The sequence below is a fragment of the Sinocyclocheilus anshuiensis genome, unplaced genomic scaffold (assembly GCF_001515605.1).
Source record: "Sinocyclocheilus anshuiensis isolate Anshui unplaced genomic scaffold, SAMN03320099.WGS_v1.1 scaffold1114, whole genome shotgun sequence".
In the NCBI taxonomy this organism is placed as follows: Eukaryota; Metazoa; Chordata; class Actinopteri; order Cypriniformes; family Cyprinidae; genus Sinocyclocheilus; species Sinocyclocheilus anshuiensis.
Genome location: NW_015540838.1, coordinates 1,907,647 through 1,926,330, shown reverse-complemented (window position 1 = coordinate 1,926,330; position 18,684 = coordinate 1,907,647). Strand labels below are relative to the sequence as shown.

Sequence of the window (18,684 nt, the reverse complement as noted above, 5' to 3'; positions counted from 1 at the left end):
TAAATACCAGGTACACACATACACACACACACACACACACACAAATTTCCATTCCCCCTGAAGTCCCTATAAACACTCTTTTGTGTCTCACCTTGAAATCCTCATCAATCAAGAAGTCACAACCAATTAGGTCAAAGTAACCAAGTTTGCAGTCCAGCTTGGCTTTGACGGCTTGAAAGCACTGCATGATAATATGTTGCATCCTTTTCTGCAGAATAACAAAACATTCAGGTAGGATGCAGTTTAATTATTGAATACTCAAATTAAATGTTGTTCCTCTGTTTTAGAGTTCATATTTGACTGACAAAATGTTTTATTGTGTTTTGAGCTCCAAGATTATACTGGCCTTAATTTTACACATTTTTATTTTACTATTTGGTTTCATCTTTCTCAATGTATCTGATTCTCTTTTAATATTTCATATACTCCCAAAACCGTTGTTACCATGACAATGGTATATCTGCATCCTTTCAAGCAATTTGAATAAATCTACATGCAGGCATTACTTTAAAAGATACATGATTACTTTAAAGATACATTAAGATTAACATATATTATCAGTTAATTATTCTTAATAACAACTTATATAAAACTATAAAACTGATTTGAGCATATTGCTCTGTTGATTTGTGAATAATTATCAAACTCACTGCAAAAGGACCCAGAGCCCAATCTTTAGGCAGACACTTTGGCAGCATGTAAGTCTCATTAATGTATATATTGAAGCACTCCATGGACCAAACGGTTTCCTCTTTTAGCAGGCTGTAGAGAGGATTTTTCTTCTGCATGTACTGAAACAAAGTCGAAATTGTAGTATCTTACAACCTGAATGCAAGCAATATACATATTAATATTAATGAAGGTTTAAAATACACATTATCTTACTTGATTGGTCAGGTGGGCTGTTATATTGTCAGAGTTTGGGTCATAAAGGTTACATGTCAATCGGATGTAACCATGGCGAAAAAACACCATGTATGGCGAAGTGGAAGCAATTAGAAAGTATGACCGCACATCAAATTTCCGTCCTTTTAGTAGCAAAGGGTTCTGGATGTACCTCAAAAGAATCAGAAAAGAATAGAAAAAATCATTAGTACTGATTAAATATGTTTTTTTTTGTATCATATGTGAATATGTATCAGGCATTTTGTATTATTTAATAAATAACATTAAATATATTATTCTTTATTAATATATTAATTTAATATATAATGTTAAATTATTTAATTAGTATTAATTTAACTAGTATTTTTAAATATTTATTTACAAATTGTTGCGTTAATTTTGTACACTCTTTAATATTGCTGCAGATTTCAGTGAATTGGTTGCCATGCTGTTCTAACATCCTCAATAATAAAAGAGAAATCTTTGCAGTTTTGCCTCGCTAGCATGACAGAAACTAGCCCATGACCTGAACGCTGCCTCCCTGCAGACCAGCAGCTTGTTAACTTACTCTGTGGTACAGCCACTGTATTTTGTAATGCTGACTGATTTCTGAATGAAAAGTTTAGAATGTGGACATCAAGATCTTTTTGATTGATGCCTGTGTCGTTGGCCATGGATTCGGCAGGATTATTGGACGCTGCAGCCATGATTCACAGAATGATTACATATAATTAGAGCATGTGACCTTTTGAAATGGTCAGCTTTACTCACTGTTGAACAATCCGAGCTTGTGGCAAATTGAAAAGTGACTTCCTGTTGGACTGCTGCTCTATTGTGTTCTGCAGTCGTTCTCTGAATGCTGTGATGTCTTCTGGTGTCCGCAGTAGAAAAATACCACGGCCTTGGTTAAGGCCTGTGGGTTTGCAGATCCACATGCTGGATTTATCATCGCATATTCCTAAAGGCCACACCAATTTTGTATTCATTAGATGCAGTACTGTGTTTATTTCCAAAGTTAGGAATTTATATATATACACTACAGTTCAAAAGTTTGGGATCAGCAAGAGTTTTTTTTAAGAAGTCTCTCAAGGCTGTGTTTATTTGATTAAAAATACAGTACAAACAGTAATATTGTGAAATATTATTACAAATTAAAATAACAGTTTTCTATTTTAATATACTTTAAAATATAATTTATTCCTGTGTTGGTAAAGCTGAATTTTTAGTAGCCATTACTCCAGTCTTCAGTGTCACATGATTCCTCAGAAATCATTCTAACATGATGATTTATTATCAATGCTGAAAACAGTTGTGCTGCCCAATTTTTATTTTTTTTTTTGGAACCAGTGATACTTTTTTCGGGATTTGATGAATAAAGGTGATCAATTTAACATATCTTTTCTAAATAAAAGTTAAGTTATTAAACAACAACAAAAACATACTGACCCCAAACCTTTGAAAGGCAGTGTTTATTGTTACAAAAGATTTCTATTTTGAATAAATGCACAATTTTGAACATAAGACACTTATTTAAAAATTTGACTGATCCCAACGGTAGTGTATATAAAGAAATTCATACTTACATTCATAAAATACTCCTATTTTAAATAAATACTGTTCTTTTAAACTTTATATTCATTAAAGAATACTGGAAAAAACAACAACAACAATGAATCAGTTTTAACAAAAATATTAAAATATTAACAATATCATGTGACATTGAAGACTGGGGTAATGGCTGCTGAAAATTCAGCTTTGTCATCATAGCGATAAATTATTAAAATATAAAATGAATGAAAATAGAAAACAGTTACTTCAAATTGTAAACCGTGTCGTAAATTGTAATTGTACTTCAGTGATCTTTAGTCAGATGCATTTACATTGTGACAATGCCTCAGAGTATTTGCAATCAACTGTGTCGACTGTATTTTTGTTTACAAAAGTGTGACCCTTTTGGCCCATATAATTAGCCTCTTAGGTCAGCATCAGGTCAGTGTATCATGGGTTCTCCATGGGAGAGGTCCTATCAGGTCATCATGAGGTTACACTATCATTGGCTCTCCGTGGGGTGTTATCGTATTGTTTGTAGCACATTTGTTACCAGGTATAAAGGTCTGGTCTCACAGACAGTACCTTGGGTTAAGATTGTTTGAAGGATGACATGCTAACATCACTGCTGAAAAACTGCTACACTGCTACCTTCAGTAAATTCTTCTCCCCACAAGAACTCTATTTTATGTATTAGAGATATCTAGTACATTGGCGAGCCACCCAAACCAATGCTCAGCCAAACAAAATCTAACAACAGTGAGTAAGAGACCACAGTCAAAATCTTAAAATAATCTTAGGGACCCCAAACTTTTGAATGGTATCTGTATCTATCCGTATAGTCGTACCATTAAAGAAAGCCTCTCTCTCATCTTTCATATCCATACGAAAAGTGACAGGAAAAAAGTCCTCCAGCCTCATCCTCCTGCAACATGTAAACAAATTTTGTATGTAGATGGAGTAATTAAATAAAAATAAGAAGGAGAAGAATATTGCAGTGCCTACATATTTTGTTATGTTACTCTGGTACTATCAAAAAGTTTTTCCATTTATAACCTGTTTCCACGTCCATAGTTGACCTTGCTGCTGACTCTGTCATACTCCCTTAGGCTGTTCAGAAGACCTATCTTAGTGGTCAGGACCTTATTATTGGGTATCTGGTAAATCAACTGGCCACCTGTATGAAAATAAACAGTAATAAATGGTAATATGTGAATGGTAATAAACTTTTTTCATGATTGCTGTGAACCTGACATGACATAAAAACAGATCACCTGCTCTGAAGCTGTAGTAGGCAGCAGGTGATTTAGTTTCACACCACTTCAGCTTGTAGTCCGTCCTGGTCTTGTCACATATGCGCTGCCAGCCTCGACTCTCACAATATGACACAACTCTAAATATCAGATCAGACCAAGATATCTGTGTCATGTTTGAAAGGTTTTAAAAAATGGTTTGATAAATTATCAAAAAGTGGCAAATCTTTGTTGTAATATTTATTTATTCATCTCATGCTCCTCTCATGGACCTCTTGCAGACTAAAGACCAAGACAAACACCAAAACAGCAGTGTCATATACTTTAATCATATACTTTAAAACAACATAGAAAAATCACTGTTAAAAACAAATATCTATCAACTATATCCCACCCCAAACACCTTGGTCAAAGTTTTTTTTCTTCACTCACATGGAGGCCCCATTGCTCCCCCCAAAGTAGAAGAAGGGTCCAGGGCCCCTTGGATCTTCAGGCCGCTTGTCTCTGTCCCTCTCAACAAATGAGACACTCACTGATCCTGTACACACAAGATATACAAAGTAAACTTCACTTAAAAATAATCACCTAAAATAATACATGGACTGTATTTTTCATTATATATTGAGACAAATATTGGATGGAAAATTGGTAACTGTCCTTGTAAAAATCGCGAATACTGTAACGTGTGTCGGCTGGGGCGATCAAAGTTGCAGTAGTGGGAGACACCTGATCCGAGAAGGTGTTTAATTAATCTCACCTCCTCTTCCTGACCCATGAATGCACGCCTGACTACACTTAACCCTGTATCATGATGACTAGTTTGTTCGATGGCACTGAGCCAATACAGTCAATACTGATTAAATAAGTAATTTGACAATTACTGTGGCATTTTAGTTTTAAAACATATCAGTACTACCAATACTACAGTATATTAAATTTAGTGACAATTGTTTTTATGTAAATTATTAACCAGAAGCATCATTACTTTTTACAATTTTTTTAAACGCAAGATATTTTACAAACATAATAATAATAATAATAATAATAATTTCAAAACTAAAATAATTGTAAACATTAATTTCAAACATAAAATCTATTTTACAAGCAGAATTTATTTTATTTATTATTATTGCGGTTGTTGTTTACATTAAGTTACAGGTTACATTGTTTTATGGGTGCACTCAGTAATCTTTCCCTTATTAAACAAGTTGTAGATATAAATAAATAAATAATACTCAAAATATTCATTGTCAAATCAGTAGCCTAATACAAACTTTTACATGGAGCTTTTTGCCTCATGGGGGCAGCCATGTTGAGATCAGTCAAATACTACTCACTGTATCCCCTAATAAATGGACAGCATTTTCTCATTGCTTTGCATTTCTCATGTTCTCTATGCTAACAGTGCATTGACTAGTAAAGTACAGTACAGAATCCACGAGTGTCTCCTCATCTACAACAACACAAATACTCTTACACACCTGGCAGGGCTCCATCTGTATGTTTTACTCTGTGAATCTTCTGAGTGACCAGCCTTCTCCTTCGTGTCTCCTTGTTCTTCTCCATCTGCATTTCAGCTTCATTCCCATGTTGCAGCACCACAAACTCGACCCCAGCATTCAGCGGGCTGCCCTTCTCCTTCTCGTCTGATTGGCCCTGGTCGTCCATCGTCTGCTGTGAGTCTCCAAGGACATGCTGTGTGTCCTGTCTCTGTCCAGCACCTGGCTCTTCTCCGTGCTGACGGGGCTCAACCCAGCTCTCACATGACATCACAGTCACACCCCTCCAACCGGTCCAGATCTACGGAGAAAAAAAAAAAAGGATTTTCCACCAGCACTGCCCGACTGACCTCTGGAGAGCCAGTGATCCAGAAAAAAACCAACATCAGATATGCCTGGCTACGTTTCAGCTTGGTGAGTTATTTAATGTGGTCCCTGGAATAAAACAGAGGAGTTGCTTGAGAAAATAACCTTGAAACTGCAGTATCAAAAAATGCTTTGAGCTTAATTTACCAAAACAATACATTGATATCATGGTAAAATGTTTTTTAATCATTAATACATATTTAAAATGCATAATTAAAGACATCATATACTTTTAAGACACATTAGATACTATTTAACCAAGAAAAAGTTTATATATTTCAGCAATTATATATTAGCTTAGCAGCTACTTTGAATGTAGTAAATACAATTTTTAATGAACTTACACTGATTTTGGAGATCACAAAATGTTTTTTTTTTCTTCCTTTCCTCTTTTTACAAGTTCCTGTCTCCTCTGGGAACAACTATACTGTTGGTGTTTGTATGATATATCAGTCTAACATTGTTTGTTCAGTCCATGTACTCAAAAGACTTTTGGAGCATGCTAACTCAATGCTGACCAAACTAGCCAGGCCAATGTAAACAATTACTTGTTACCTAGGAAATGGGTGTCTTAGCAACAGCTACTACAGGCTAGAATCTCAGAACAACATAATCACTCCAGGAAATGATTCGCAGTGTTTGCAACCTAACACCATCCATTATTAATTGTCCTAGATCACTGTTTTGGCATTATAGTAATGTGAGAATGCATTTTCAAGCACAATGAATTGTCTGCACTGATACCGTTTGTTTTATCTCTCTTAAGCTATTGTGTTCAATTAGGTGTAAAACATACTAGCCATGGGGGAATTAGATCTATTGTTGGTTCAAACAAAACACACTCATCCTTACTGGTTCTTCTTTTCTTATTTTGTTCTATAGCATTAAATATCCTAATTTCAAAATGGATGAATGCCCTATTTAAAATTCAGAGTCAATGGGTTTAATTTCTTGCCTATTTATCTCTTTTTTTTTTTTTAGGATTGTGTCATCATGAGCAAAGCACAAAGGTAAAACATCAAACAAAGAGCAAACCCTTAATAAATATCAAACCCAAACACACCTGTCTCTATGCAATTACTCTAGAAAGATAGACGCTAAACAGACCTTCATATTCGCATTCTAATTGTGTTAACAATATTGTGTTGCATGAGACTCCTAAAGACAAGGATTCAATCTGTATTTCCACATGGTGATGTAATGATTCTATGAACTTTTTTTCTCATTTAATACAGTTTTTACATTAGAAACATATTATCGGCATAATAAATGAGTGTTAGAATGTCACGATCAACTTCACAAATTTACACAGACCTGGAAAAAGTGAAGAATATGAAATATTACTTTCTTTGTTTCATAATTCAAAAAATTTCGGTATGCTTCCAGGTTAAAGTTAGATTTTGATTTCCACATTTTGCAGTGAGGACAGAGATGTGAACCTGTATACATTCAGGTCCTGCAAATGCAGATCGAGATTTATTCTATATATGTTTTATATCCAGAGGTGCTAGTCATTTCCCACATATTCTAAATTTCAGGGTGTCTCCCAGAAAGTGTGAAAATTACTGCTCTTTATAACAACTGACTCTGGAAGACACACCCAGACACCAGTGGCAGTTAACTGTAATCCCACTCCTGACACTCCCCCCACAGTCCCAAAAATTTCATCTAGGTCTTGCTCAATGGGTAGAATTAATCCAGTGTGATTAGGAATTCATGGAGCAAAAGAACTGATTTTACACCACCCATTTCAAGAAATAGTTATACTTATTAGCAGAATACGTACTCACTCATAAAAAGCAGGTGATAAATACATATTTGAAATCGCCTGAAAATGTGAGTGGTGTTTGCCTGTGCAAGCCTTTCTAAGCTATATTATGAGGGTCAATGAATAAAAATGTTCTTTTTAATTTCAGTTAATTTCCTAATGTTTATAAACTTATACAAACAATTTAATTGTATAAAGTAAAGAAAGAAAAAAAACATTACATCTTGTATCACGTGAATATGTTTGTGATTGTCTTTTACTTGAGGTCACAAGCTCTTAGCCGCGTTTCCACTGTCGGGCCAAAAGCGGGCGTGCTAGTGCGTGCCAGGGCCAGTCGCGTTTCCACTGTCACTTCCGGGGCTTGATCGTGCCTCATCGGTGCTTCCTCGGGGCCAATGGCCCTGGGCCAAAGCGGGCCAGCTGGGGCTAGAGGAGTGGTTATGAACAAAGGCGGAGTTTCTCCGCGTCTGGAGAGCGTCAGCGCCGCGGATCATTTCATAAAGTTAACAGCTATAACACCAGTATTAAAGAGTTTTAAAATAAGTTTAGTTCAAATCTCACTTTCAGACAGCAGCGAGTGTTTGAAATAACTTGATCCGATGTATATTATGATCAACATACAAGGCAGAAATTTTTTATAAGCGATGCAAAAGACTATGCACGCTAACGTTACCATAGTAAACATGGTAAATATGACCGCTTGAAGAAATCAGACGTCAACTTCTTATTCACTATCACAATCGTGTATTTATTTAGTAACATATTTTATCTGTCAGTCTCGTCTCAAGAGTTTAGCTCCGTGTATGTCATAAAAAATATAATAATGTTTTTTGTTCGGGAGCTTTTATAAAAATATAGAAATGATCATTCTTTCTAAATGTGATGTATGTACTGGTTTCAGCCACACCTTGCCAGTAGACTGCAATCTGATCGACGCTGTGTACAGAGTGCTGTGTAGGTGGACACAAAAACAGGTTTGTTTTACAGCCATGTAACTCCCCTGGCGCACCATCTGCTTATGAGTGTGAGAGAGAGAGAGAGAGAGAGAGAGAGAGAGACAGACACAGACACAGACACAGACACAGACACAGACACAGACACTGTATATTTGTTTTTGGAGGACTGACCCATTCCTCATCATTGCCACCAACCAGGAAATACTGAACCATTTACGTATACAGTAAACCAATGAGCACTTTTTAAATATTTTTTTTTGACTTCTAAAACTCACCATAGCTTTGAGACACAATGGAGTGTGGAGGAGTGGACAGGAAAAGCAATGCATTTTTATGCCCTCAACAGTTGGGGAAAGAGTGATGTCATCTTATTATCATCATGCTATGCCAGCAATTACTTGTTTCTCAGTCACCAGAACTTGATTAACTGGTGTATTACTGAAGTAAATGAGGGGTGACATGGTTATTTTGTACAATGAGGAGCATTAATGAAATAAGGAACACAAGGCCCTTTCAAAATTTAATCTTAAAATGCACAGGAACAAAATTCAAATACAGATTAAAAACAAAAAAGTATAATTATCACTAAGGCTTTTCTTAAAGTGTTTGCTATCGCAGAACACAGAACGTTCTTAATAATCGAGAATATGTGGTTAGGAGTTGTGATAAGAACCCTTTGCAAACTAATCTGGGAGTTCCCTATCAGTATGACTACTTATCCACCTTAAAGCTATGTCACAGCCGTTTAAACACGTGTTCATCCTGACAGGCCCGTTCCACTTCATTAGCAATCCTAGGTTAACATCACCCTTGTTGGTTGGAATCTAGTTTGACTACATCTGAGCAAGCACAGACCGGTGCTGGAATTCTCCACTGTGTTTCTAGCAATGCGGAATTCTTTTGTGATGTCACACGATGGCAGGCTCTCCTGCTGTCTTCACTTGAACTTCTGCATACTTGTTTAACTCAATCTAATGCTCATAAACATTTTGTTTTATAATTTACCTAATTTTTATTTTAATGGCAAACAAACTTTAATAGATTCACAATTCTTCGCTTGATTATCCAATTACCATTAACTGGATAAATAGTTTCTATTATAATGCTGATGTACTGGATTATAGAAGTAACGGTACTGTAAGTGTAGCTTACACTAGCATGATAGGAAAACACCTGGGAAACACCTTTGCTACTGCTAAGAAATGTTTCTAATTGAATGAGTCACCTGAGTGCTTGGCAGCATTTAAGATCCTGTCTGGGTGTATCTCAACTATTAACATTAAATTATAATTATGGATTTAAAATAGGATCTCACCCTGAAGCCATGTGACTTTTCACAAAAATGTGATTACTCTAGAAATTTGCCAAAGAGTGAAAAATTTAAGGGGGTCTGAATACTTTCCGTACCCACTGTATATATATATATACATACAACAGATGCATTGACTTGACCAAAAGTGACAGTATCTTCACTTAAATTATTTATTCAACATTGATAATATTAAGAAAAGTTTCTTGAGCATCAAATCAGAATATTAGAATGATTTCTGAAGGATCATATGAAACTGAAGACTGTACTAAGCTGAAAATTCAGCTTTGCCATCAGACGAATAAAGTACATTTTAAAATATATACACAAATACAAAATGTTTTTTGTATGGTAAATTGTAATATTATTTCACTGTATTACTGTTTTAACTGTATTTTTTATCAAATAAATGGCGAGCATAAGAGACTTCTTTCCAAAACATTAGAAATGTACATTCAGATAATGAACAAAAGGTCCTTTGTAATTCTGAACATGGTTATTTTTAGTTGCTATACTACTACTCTAACCGATAACAAAAGAGATTTAAAGGTCCTTCCATGTCATAGTTTAAAGTTGGGTGCTAAATGCTGCATTATAGCAGCAGACAAAACCCTCTGTGACAGACTATTTCAGAGATAACAGAAATGGCAAATAAAGGGCCATTGTGTTGGTTTTGTATCAGAACTTTATTGAGCCATTGTGTCATTTTACATTCAAACTTCAAATGATTCATTCATATGACCATTCACAGCAGTTTGTGTTTGAGTACATAGGTGCATAAAGGTAAAAAGCTATTTTACGTATCATTGTCCTGCTGTCCTTGCACCTCACTACGACAGGGGCCTCATTGGCAGTGTGCTTTCCACAGCAACACAATGAGGTCCTTGCAGAACAGGGCAAATTGAGGTAGTTAAAAAGGCACTCTGTTCACATGTAACTGGATCTTGCTTTGCTCTGAGGCCAGGCATTCCGGTCGACCCACTGACGAGTCACATGAACACAATGACCAGGCCAGTAGAAGAGCCAGACCCAGATTTACTGACAGCCATTAACATACACCTTACCTGATCGCTGAAAACATGCCTGACTGACCTGATACAATCGAAAGAAATGTCTCAGACACACTCAATTAAAGTCTCAAGTGTTTGCATTATTTCTGTACCTTTCAACACACTACAATTGATGTTATATTCACTTTCGTAGCTTCAATCCACATATTTGCAAATCAGCAGTTAGTTGGAAAGAAACTAGTCAACATACTGTTACAGAGTGAACACTGTGGGCTTTTTTTCCATATGGAATTTAGTTACCATGGTAACACTGGAGGATGGTTGTGTTGGGTAATCAGCAAGTGACAAAAATCCTTTTATCATGCCCATTTCTGATCTAGCTTTTTACACACCGTTTATTAGCTGTAGTAGCCTACATCAACAGACTGTTTGCAGTATATATCAGAAGAATTATGATGTAATTCCTTGAAACAAAACGCAGTGAGCAAAAACATCAAATATACACACAAGTGCATGTCCCAGATGATTTTTCTTGCCAAGGCCAAATTACTTTTCTTGCAGGTTTATTGCAGAAACTTTGACTCATAACACATGGAAGAGAATTGCAAAATATCAGTCTTCCAGTGCAGGATTCACAGTTTCTTATAAAATTACTTACAGTATATACATATAAATATATCGCCCATTAACAACATATGTGAAGCCTGTTGGGAGTTATAGCTCAGGTTTGCATCCTAACGACACGTTTCTTGATAAAAGTTACCATGACAGGAGCTTAATTTGCATATATTGATAGGAAAATAACATTTACTACATCCTTCTATCAAGCACACTGAAGTTATTCTTTCAAGAGGACCATTCAGTGGGTTGAGATGTGAAAAGATGACATTAGCTTGTAATGGACGGCATTACCAGACAGTATTAGACACAAATTATTAGATCTAACCATGCCTGGTAAGACGCCCATCAACAGGCCTGGCTTTGTGACCTCACACCTGATAAAGAGGGAATGATGTTAACTCACAAATTAAAAATCATGCGATAAAGTGCTCAGTTTGGTTTATGCCATAAAACAATTTTGTTCAGAACAAACAATTGCTGAGGTTTGAGCACAGCCAGAAAATGGACCTGCTAGGATTTCAAAAGGCCTAGATTGCGTGGTTATGTAAATACGGGCAATAAAAACACAAAAAAGGGGGATGGTGATTGACAAACGAGTCCATTTCATACATAAGAGAAGAATAAAAAAAGTACCCCAGACAAGCAAATATGGGTGTGGTCCAGTATTTGCGAGTCAATTCACCCACCTTAAACAAACATTCAGTGCCTCAATGACTTTACGACCATTGCTTCTGCCCACACATCATGTTTTAAGGGAAGGAAAAACAGGACTTTCTGTTCCCTTCATAAATGTAAAAGTGGCATAAAGGACATCATAGTTCAAATTCCCATTTCCTGTAACATAAATCAAATTACTCAAGGTAAAGCTCCTAAAAAAATGCTGTCAAAGACCTGTTATCTACCGCTGAATGACATGTTTAACATGGACATTCGCCAAGATGATTTTCTGTGAGAAAATATATAGTCAGGGATAAAAGACGGAGAGGGAAAAATGGGAAGAGGAGAAGTTGAGGATGTCATTATGTCTATTTTTATCAGGAGGGTTATGCTGAGCTCATGTGTCAGTTGCAGGATGTGCCACGCAGGTAAAACGAGCTGGACCAATCACGGCTCACCTGCTATCACAAAAGCCACACTGAACATAAGAGGGGGAGGGGACGAGGAAACTTTCAGCAGGTCTGGTTTAACAGTCAACCGACTGGTATTCTTTAACTAAGGCTGGGTGGGGTTCAGACGTCTCAAACACAAAATGGAACACGGACATGAATGAAACAAAGCCCCTCGAGTCTCTTCTTAGATCATTTCTAAAGGCTTTCTTCCAAAGCAACATTTCAGGATTGTGAACTTTCTAACTGCTGATACTTTACCACATTGCTTTCTAAATTTCAACATGCAAATTGTTTCCCATGAGTAAAAACACACAGTACAAAAAGTATATCCTAGGTTAGTGTAGATCAAGACTACACCAGGAAGTGCAGAGAGGCCGTTATGGTTTCTGTGGAAACATGGCTTACGCATACAGTATTTACCTATTGTCAAACAAACACATGCTCTGATGTGGCTTTCTCATCCCAACGGTGGAAACAAAGCCAAAACAAATGCTGTCAAACATCAAAGTAGCGATAAGAATTGCTGCCACGACAACAGTAGAGTCATTCCCATGTCATATCACATATGTGACCCTGGACCACAAAACCAGTCATAAGGGTCCATTTTTTTGAAATTGAGATTTATAAAACATCTGAAAGCTGAATAAATAAGCTTTCCATTGATGTATGGTTTGTTAGGATAGGACAATATTTGGCCGAGATACTATTTGAAAATCTGGAATCTGAGGGTGCAAAAAAATCTAAATACTGAAAAAAATCGCCTTTAAAGTTGTCCAAATGAAGTTCTTAGCAATGCATATTACTAATCAAAAATTAAGTTTTGATACATTTACGGTAGGAAATGTACAAAATATCTTCATGGAACATGATCTTTACTTAATATCCTAATGATTTTTGGCATAAAAGAAAAAAGATAATTTTAACCCATACAATGTTTTTTTGGCTATTACTAAAAATATACCCAAGCTACTTAAGACTGGTTTTGTGGTCCAGGGTCACATATGAGGACATGTAAAATAAGTTGCAAGCAGACTAGCATTATAACATTTGTACTTGAGTGACTGGAGTGAACTAACATGAGGACTTACCCTTGAAACTTTCAGCAGGTCTGGTTTAACAGTCAACCGACTGGTATTCTTTAACTAAGGCTGGGTGGGGTTCAGACGTCTCAAACACAAAATGGAACACGGACATGAATGAAACAAAGCCCCTCGAGTCTCTTCTTAGATCATTTCTAAAGGCTTTCTTCCAAAGCAACATTTCAGGATTGTGAACTTTCTAACTGCTGATACTTTACCACATTGCTTTCTAAATTTCAACATGCAAATTGTTTCCCATGAGTAAAAACACACAGTACAAAAAGTATATCCTAGGTTAGTGTAGATCAAGACTACACCAGGAAGTGCAGAGAGGCCGTTATGGTTTCTGTGGAAACATGGCTTACGCATACAGTATTTACCTACTGTCAAACAAACACATGCTCTGATGTGGCTTTCTCATCCCAACGGTGGAAACAAAGCCAAAACAAATGCTGTCAAACATCAAAGTAGCGATAAGAATTGCTGCCACGACAACAGTAGAGTCATTCCCATGTCATATCACATATGTGACCCTGGACCACAAAACCAGTCATAAGGGTCCATTTTTTTGAAATTGAGATTTATAAAACATCTGAAAGCTGAATAAATAAGCTTTCCATTGATGTATGGTTTGTTAGGATAGGACAATATTTGGCCGAGATACTATTTGAAAATCTGGAATCTGAGGGTGCAAAAAAATCTAAATACTGAAAAAAATCGCCTTTAAAGTTGTCCAAATGAAGTTCTTAGCAATGCATATTACTAATCAAAAATTAAGTTTTGATACATTTACGGTAGGAAATGTACAAAATATCTTCATGGAACATGATCTTTACTTAATATCCTAATGATTTTTGGCATAAAAGAAAAAAGATAATTTTAACCCATACAATGTTTTTTTGGCTATTGCTAAAAATATACCCAAGCTACTTAAGACTGGTTTTGTGGTCCAGGGTCACATATGAGGACATGTAAAATAAGTTGCAAGCAGACTAGCATTATAACATTTGTACTTGAGTGACTGGAGTGAACTAACATGAGGACTTACCCTTGAAGCATCTAGGTCACCCAACAAACATCGTTACCAGACAGTGTTAGAAAACAGATACACAGTCCAGCACTGTCCGGTAAGATGACTGCTAAGTGCCAGCGGAGAGGGTTAATATTTCCAGGACACTGATACAGAAAGATCTGGATCTGACGTTAGCGGACAGCCATCATCATCATTACCAGGCAGTATTAGAGAAAATAATGAAATCCAATGCTGCCTCGTAAGATGGAGAAGACTACCCAAATCAATCTTAATAAGCAGAAAAAAATCTCAGTCTGGTGAAATATATCAAATGCCACACCAAATCAGCACCAAAACATTGCTGAAACATTCTACTAACAGAACTATAAGCTACCAGTTCCTTTGTTTAAAGTTGGATGGCACTATTTGGGGAGTCAACCATAGAAACTACAACAGTTCTTGATAACAGCTCTGACTCAACTGTCCCAGACAAAGGGTATGCCAGCAAAATATCCTGCTTTGCTTAAAAACAGGTAGAGCTAGTACTGCACATGGCTTTGTTCATCTGAAAACTGCAGCTGAGGCGCAGAGTGGGCCACTGAGACAGTTAATAATTGCCCAAACCTGTTCTGACTGGTCTGATTTGATATCATGGCCAGGCTGGGAGGGCTGTTCGCTTTAACAATATAATGTTGAGGGAACAAAATACGCATTTCTGCTAAACAGTGGCCCCCAAACCCAACCCCTTGGCGCTGAAAGCAACAAGGGCCTTGCTGGGTGGCGCTGAAAGATTCACTCATCCTCACAGTGCATGATACATACCAAAAACACCAGTTGTCTTATTAAACGTGAGAGAAACAGTATTACTGTGAGTGTGGGAAGGGTTGACGGATGCTAATGTTAGTTGACGCACTATGTAGTGATAACAGCGTGCAGGAATGTTGTTCCGGACTGACCTGTCACCGGATTCGGCATTGAGAAGGTCGATCTAGATACTTCCTGTTTACTGAGTAACGTCTGTATAAACTCCATCTTTAGCATACTGATAGTTGAATGTTTCTTCACAAATGTTAGCATAACAGCTAAATATTGGAGAGAGTGTAAAGAGAGTGGAGAGGTGGTAAAATGAACTACTGATCAGATTTTATTGCTAGATTAGACCTACAAAGTACTGCATAGTAGTCATTGTTGTGATTTTACTTTTCAAATGCCCAATTGTAACAGTTAAAATGGGAAAACAAACTCAAAATCAAGCAAATTCTTCAAAACTTTTTCTACAAAGCAAAAAAGTGTGACAAAGAACTGAATTTATAGATATTGTGAGAAAATGAGAAAGGAGGAGAGCGTTAAAGGGAGCAGAAGTAGAGAGAATGGGAGGGAAACGTAAGGGTAGAGAGAGAGAGAGAGAGAGTGCCTGTAACCTTACCGTCATGAAAGGGACCCTGGTAAAGTAACAAAAAAAAGTAAGGGGGTAAAAATCTCAAATTTCCAGCAAGTGCCTGAAAAGGCTTCAGCTTCCTCTTGCTCAGTCAGGACCCATGAAATGAAAAGCTCAAGCAGACCTGCTCTCCCAGACCGCAGCCTCTATTTGGTTAATCATCAGCATTATAAACCAGTGCAGCAGGCCTTCTGAGAAAGAAAGAAAGAAAGAGAGGAAGAGAAGAAGAGAGAGAGAGGGAAAAAAGAATAAGTCAGAAGAAGAAAACGTTTTAAGCACATACTTGAGGGTTCTCGTCTATGGTCAAAGTCCGTCTGTGAGAATAGGTCTCCCCTGTTCTGTTTTTCCTCTCTCTTTCCCTCACATTTCAGCTGCCGTCAGGTGCAGGTTTAACCTTTCCTGGCTGTCTGCACGGGTCTCAGAGTTGAGAGTGAGGTGTGATCAGGTAACCCTGCCCTCCTGGTTGGAATGTGACTCCATGCTGAAATGGACAACCTGAGGGGTAAACTAGGCTTGGCTTTAATCAATAGTTTGTGAAGAACAAAGACAAGGAAACCCTAAACCTTACTTAAAGGCGGGTCTCGCTCCGATGACTCTAATTGCGCTTCAGGTTTAAATGGATGTGTTGTTTCCTACTATATGCATGCAAAGACAGAAATAATTCGATATATTCCAAGGTTTCTGAGTTTAAAAACTCCCTGAGATCATGCAAAACTAGTATATTTCCTTGCTCAAAATAATTTTTCCTGATGGGAATAGGAAGTGGATACGAGTTATTTGCATATGTGGTATTTTTCCATAATTTCCAGAGAACTCCTTTCAATCTTTCAGCATAATTATGCTAAACATCTATATTTTTTAAATGATGTTAAACATCTTTTCTTAATAATCTTCTAAAAAGTCTAAAAAAATCTCATCTGACATTTTCAAAAATGTCTAAAAATGCACACCTGCTTATAGATGGCGTCCCATGAACATGCTTAATGTGCACCGAGGCAGATTGCTGCTCTTAAGTACACAAGTTCAATGTGCCGGACTTCCGTGACCTCTCACCCATGCACAGTAATTAATACGCCATTTTCTTCCCTCACACGAAGGAACAAACACTACTGCATGAACCACTGGTCGCTTCCAGCACTAACGGCTCTGTGATAAAGGCTTCATCAGCCTCCAAACGTGGAGATCTGTTACCTTTCCACATTGTCCCGGGGAGAGCTCAACTCTCATAATGCTTCAGCTGGGTTATAGAACTGTGACAAATGACTCATTCAGATGAGGGAATGAAACAGACTAATTTTCCTCCACCCACCAATCAAAACCCTCCACCTCACTGTGCATCCATTGTGTTGCCTAGCCGACATTTTCTTTCCACTGCAGACAAGCTCTTTTACAATGCATTTATCAGCAATAATGAAATGACTGGATGACATAAGCCTGCCTTTCGAAGCGATATCAAGACGGTGTCACTACAAGAGGAGTTAGTATTAATCTAAAGCAGCGATCGTGACTATCAAAAAAGAAGGATAAAAGAGCAGACGACAGCTTAGCGCATATAAGCTAATAGACACTTGTTTGTGTTCCGCATCAGAAGCCGACAAAACAGCAATCATCGTCTCGCTTCCTCTGAAATCATGCCAAAAAGACACACAAAGATAAGTTTTACTACAAGCAATCAGGAAAGCAAATGCAATTAATCTTTATATGCTTATAGAATAAGGAAAATACAAACTAAATGCTGTTGTTTTTCAGTATTTTAACACTATGAAAAGCTTTCAAAAATATGAAAATATGTTTAATAATTAGAAATAACTCACAACCCCTTTCTTTATCAACAAAGGCCTTTTCTGTCAGTCATTAGATATTAGCGAGCGTCCTTCTAAAGCTCTATTTTCAACAAAAGTAGAGAGGTCTCCGAAGCCCCCTCTTTATCCCCTTTGACAAGTCTGGCGGTTTGCCTCTACCTGCCCAAACTGGTCTATCCAGTCAAGGAATGACAGTTTGTGTCTATTGTGTTCTCTTTTTCTTTCCGTTTAAACGGATTGGAATTTGATACAGATTATCAGAGCCCTAACCAACTTCAAAAAACATCCATGTTCTATGTCACTTATGAGTTCTTTACTTTGAACTGTACAAATTGTAAATACCACTGTGTGGCTACCATGACATGGTCTGTTAGCAAACAAGAACATAACTAAGGGTGGGGACAACGAGCGCAAACTCAAGCAAACCACACAATACAAAAAGATATGAAAAGTTTTAGTTGAAAAAGAGTTACCCGTTCCATCCTCCAACTGATCCACTAGATACCAGACACACCACACTGCGTCAGTTACGCCGCTTGACAAGCACATCCTTCTCTTCTCTTTTCGGCTGAACGACGCCCTTAAGATTTTTGCAACCCGAAAGCCAGGAAGGTGACCATCTTTAGAAGGGAAATCGGATTCCCAACACGACACTGGGCGTAGAGCAGGTGAGTCTTTGTCTCCACAAAGGCGCTCTTCGCCGGGAGCTTGAGGTGATGCTACCTGTTTAACCTCTTTGAGAAGAGAGACAGAATTTGTAAAGAGCTTGCTTTACATGTAACAGGCCCCCTCCACCCCCACAGGTGTGATTTTCATGCCTCAGCCAATCTCCTTAGCCTTTAGCGCTTGCAGGTGTGTCCTAAACTCCATGATAGGTCAGTCCCGCCCCAGAGAGCCTTCTCCAACCACCTGCCCCCGCCCAACCTGCTTTGTGTTTATGATGTCATCTCCAGCTTTGCGTGATTGCACCTTCTTTTCCTATTTCAACAGAAATAGTCATTCATGTCTATTCTAAAACAGACTCACCTG

At 37.4% G+C, this 18,684-nt stretch overlaps 1 protein-coding gene across 2 annotated transcripts in view; it reads right to left on the bottom strand.

The window, feature by feature from the left end:
- LOC107687423 (protein polyglycylase TTLL10-like) overlaps nt 1-18,163 on the bottom strand; it is a 21,816-nt gene extending 3,653 nt beyond the window's left edge. Inside the window, exons 1-10 of one of the 2 annotated variants that reach the window (XM_016484766.1) lie at nt 18,129-18,163; nt 5,168-5,486; nt 4,119-4,218; nt 3,708-3,826; nt 3,490-3,610; nt 3,282-3,358; nt 1,657-1,843; nt 886-1,057; nt 651-791; nt 92-208 (exon numbers count right to left, since the gene is read on the bottom strand). In XM_016484766.1, coding sequence (XP_016340252.1) covers nt 92-208; nt 651-791; nt 886-1,057; nt 1,657-1,843; nt 3,282-3,358; nt 3,490-3,610; nt 3,708-3,826; nt 4,119-4,218; nt 5,168-5,486; nt 18,129-18,137 — 1,362 coding nt within the window. In that variant the 5' untranslated portion in view covers nt 18,138-18,163. Of the gene's footprint in view, nt 1-91; nt 209-650; nt 792-885; nt 1,058-1,656; nt 1,844-3,281; nt 3,359-3,489; nt 3,611-3,707; nt 3,969-4,118; nt 4,219-5,167; nt 5,487-18,128 lie in introns of those variants that run through there. The other variant, XM_016484767.1, reaches the window with a different exon arrangement.
- Nucleotides 18,164-18,684: the final 521 nt, after the last annotated feature.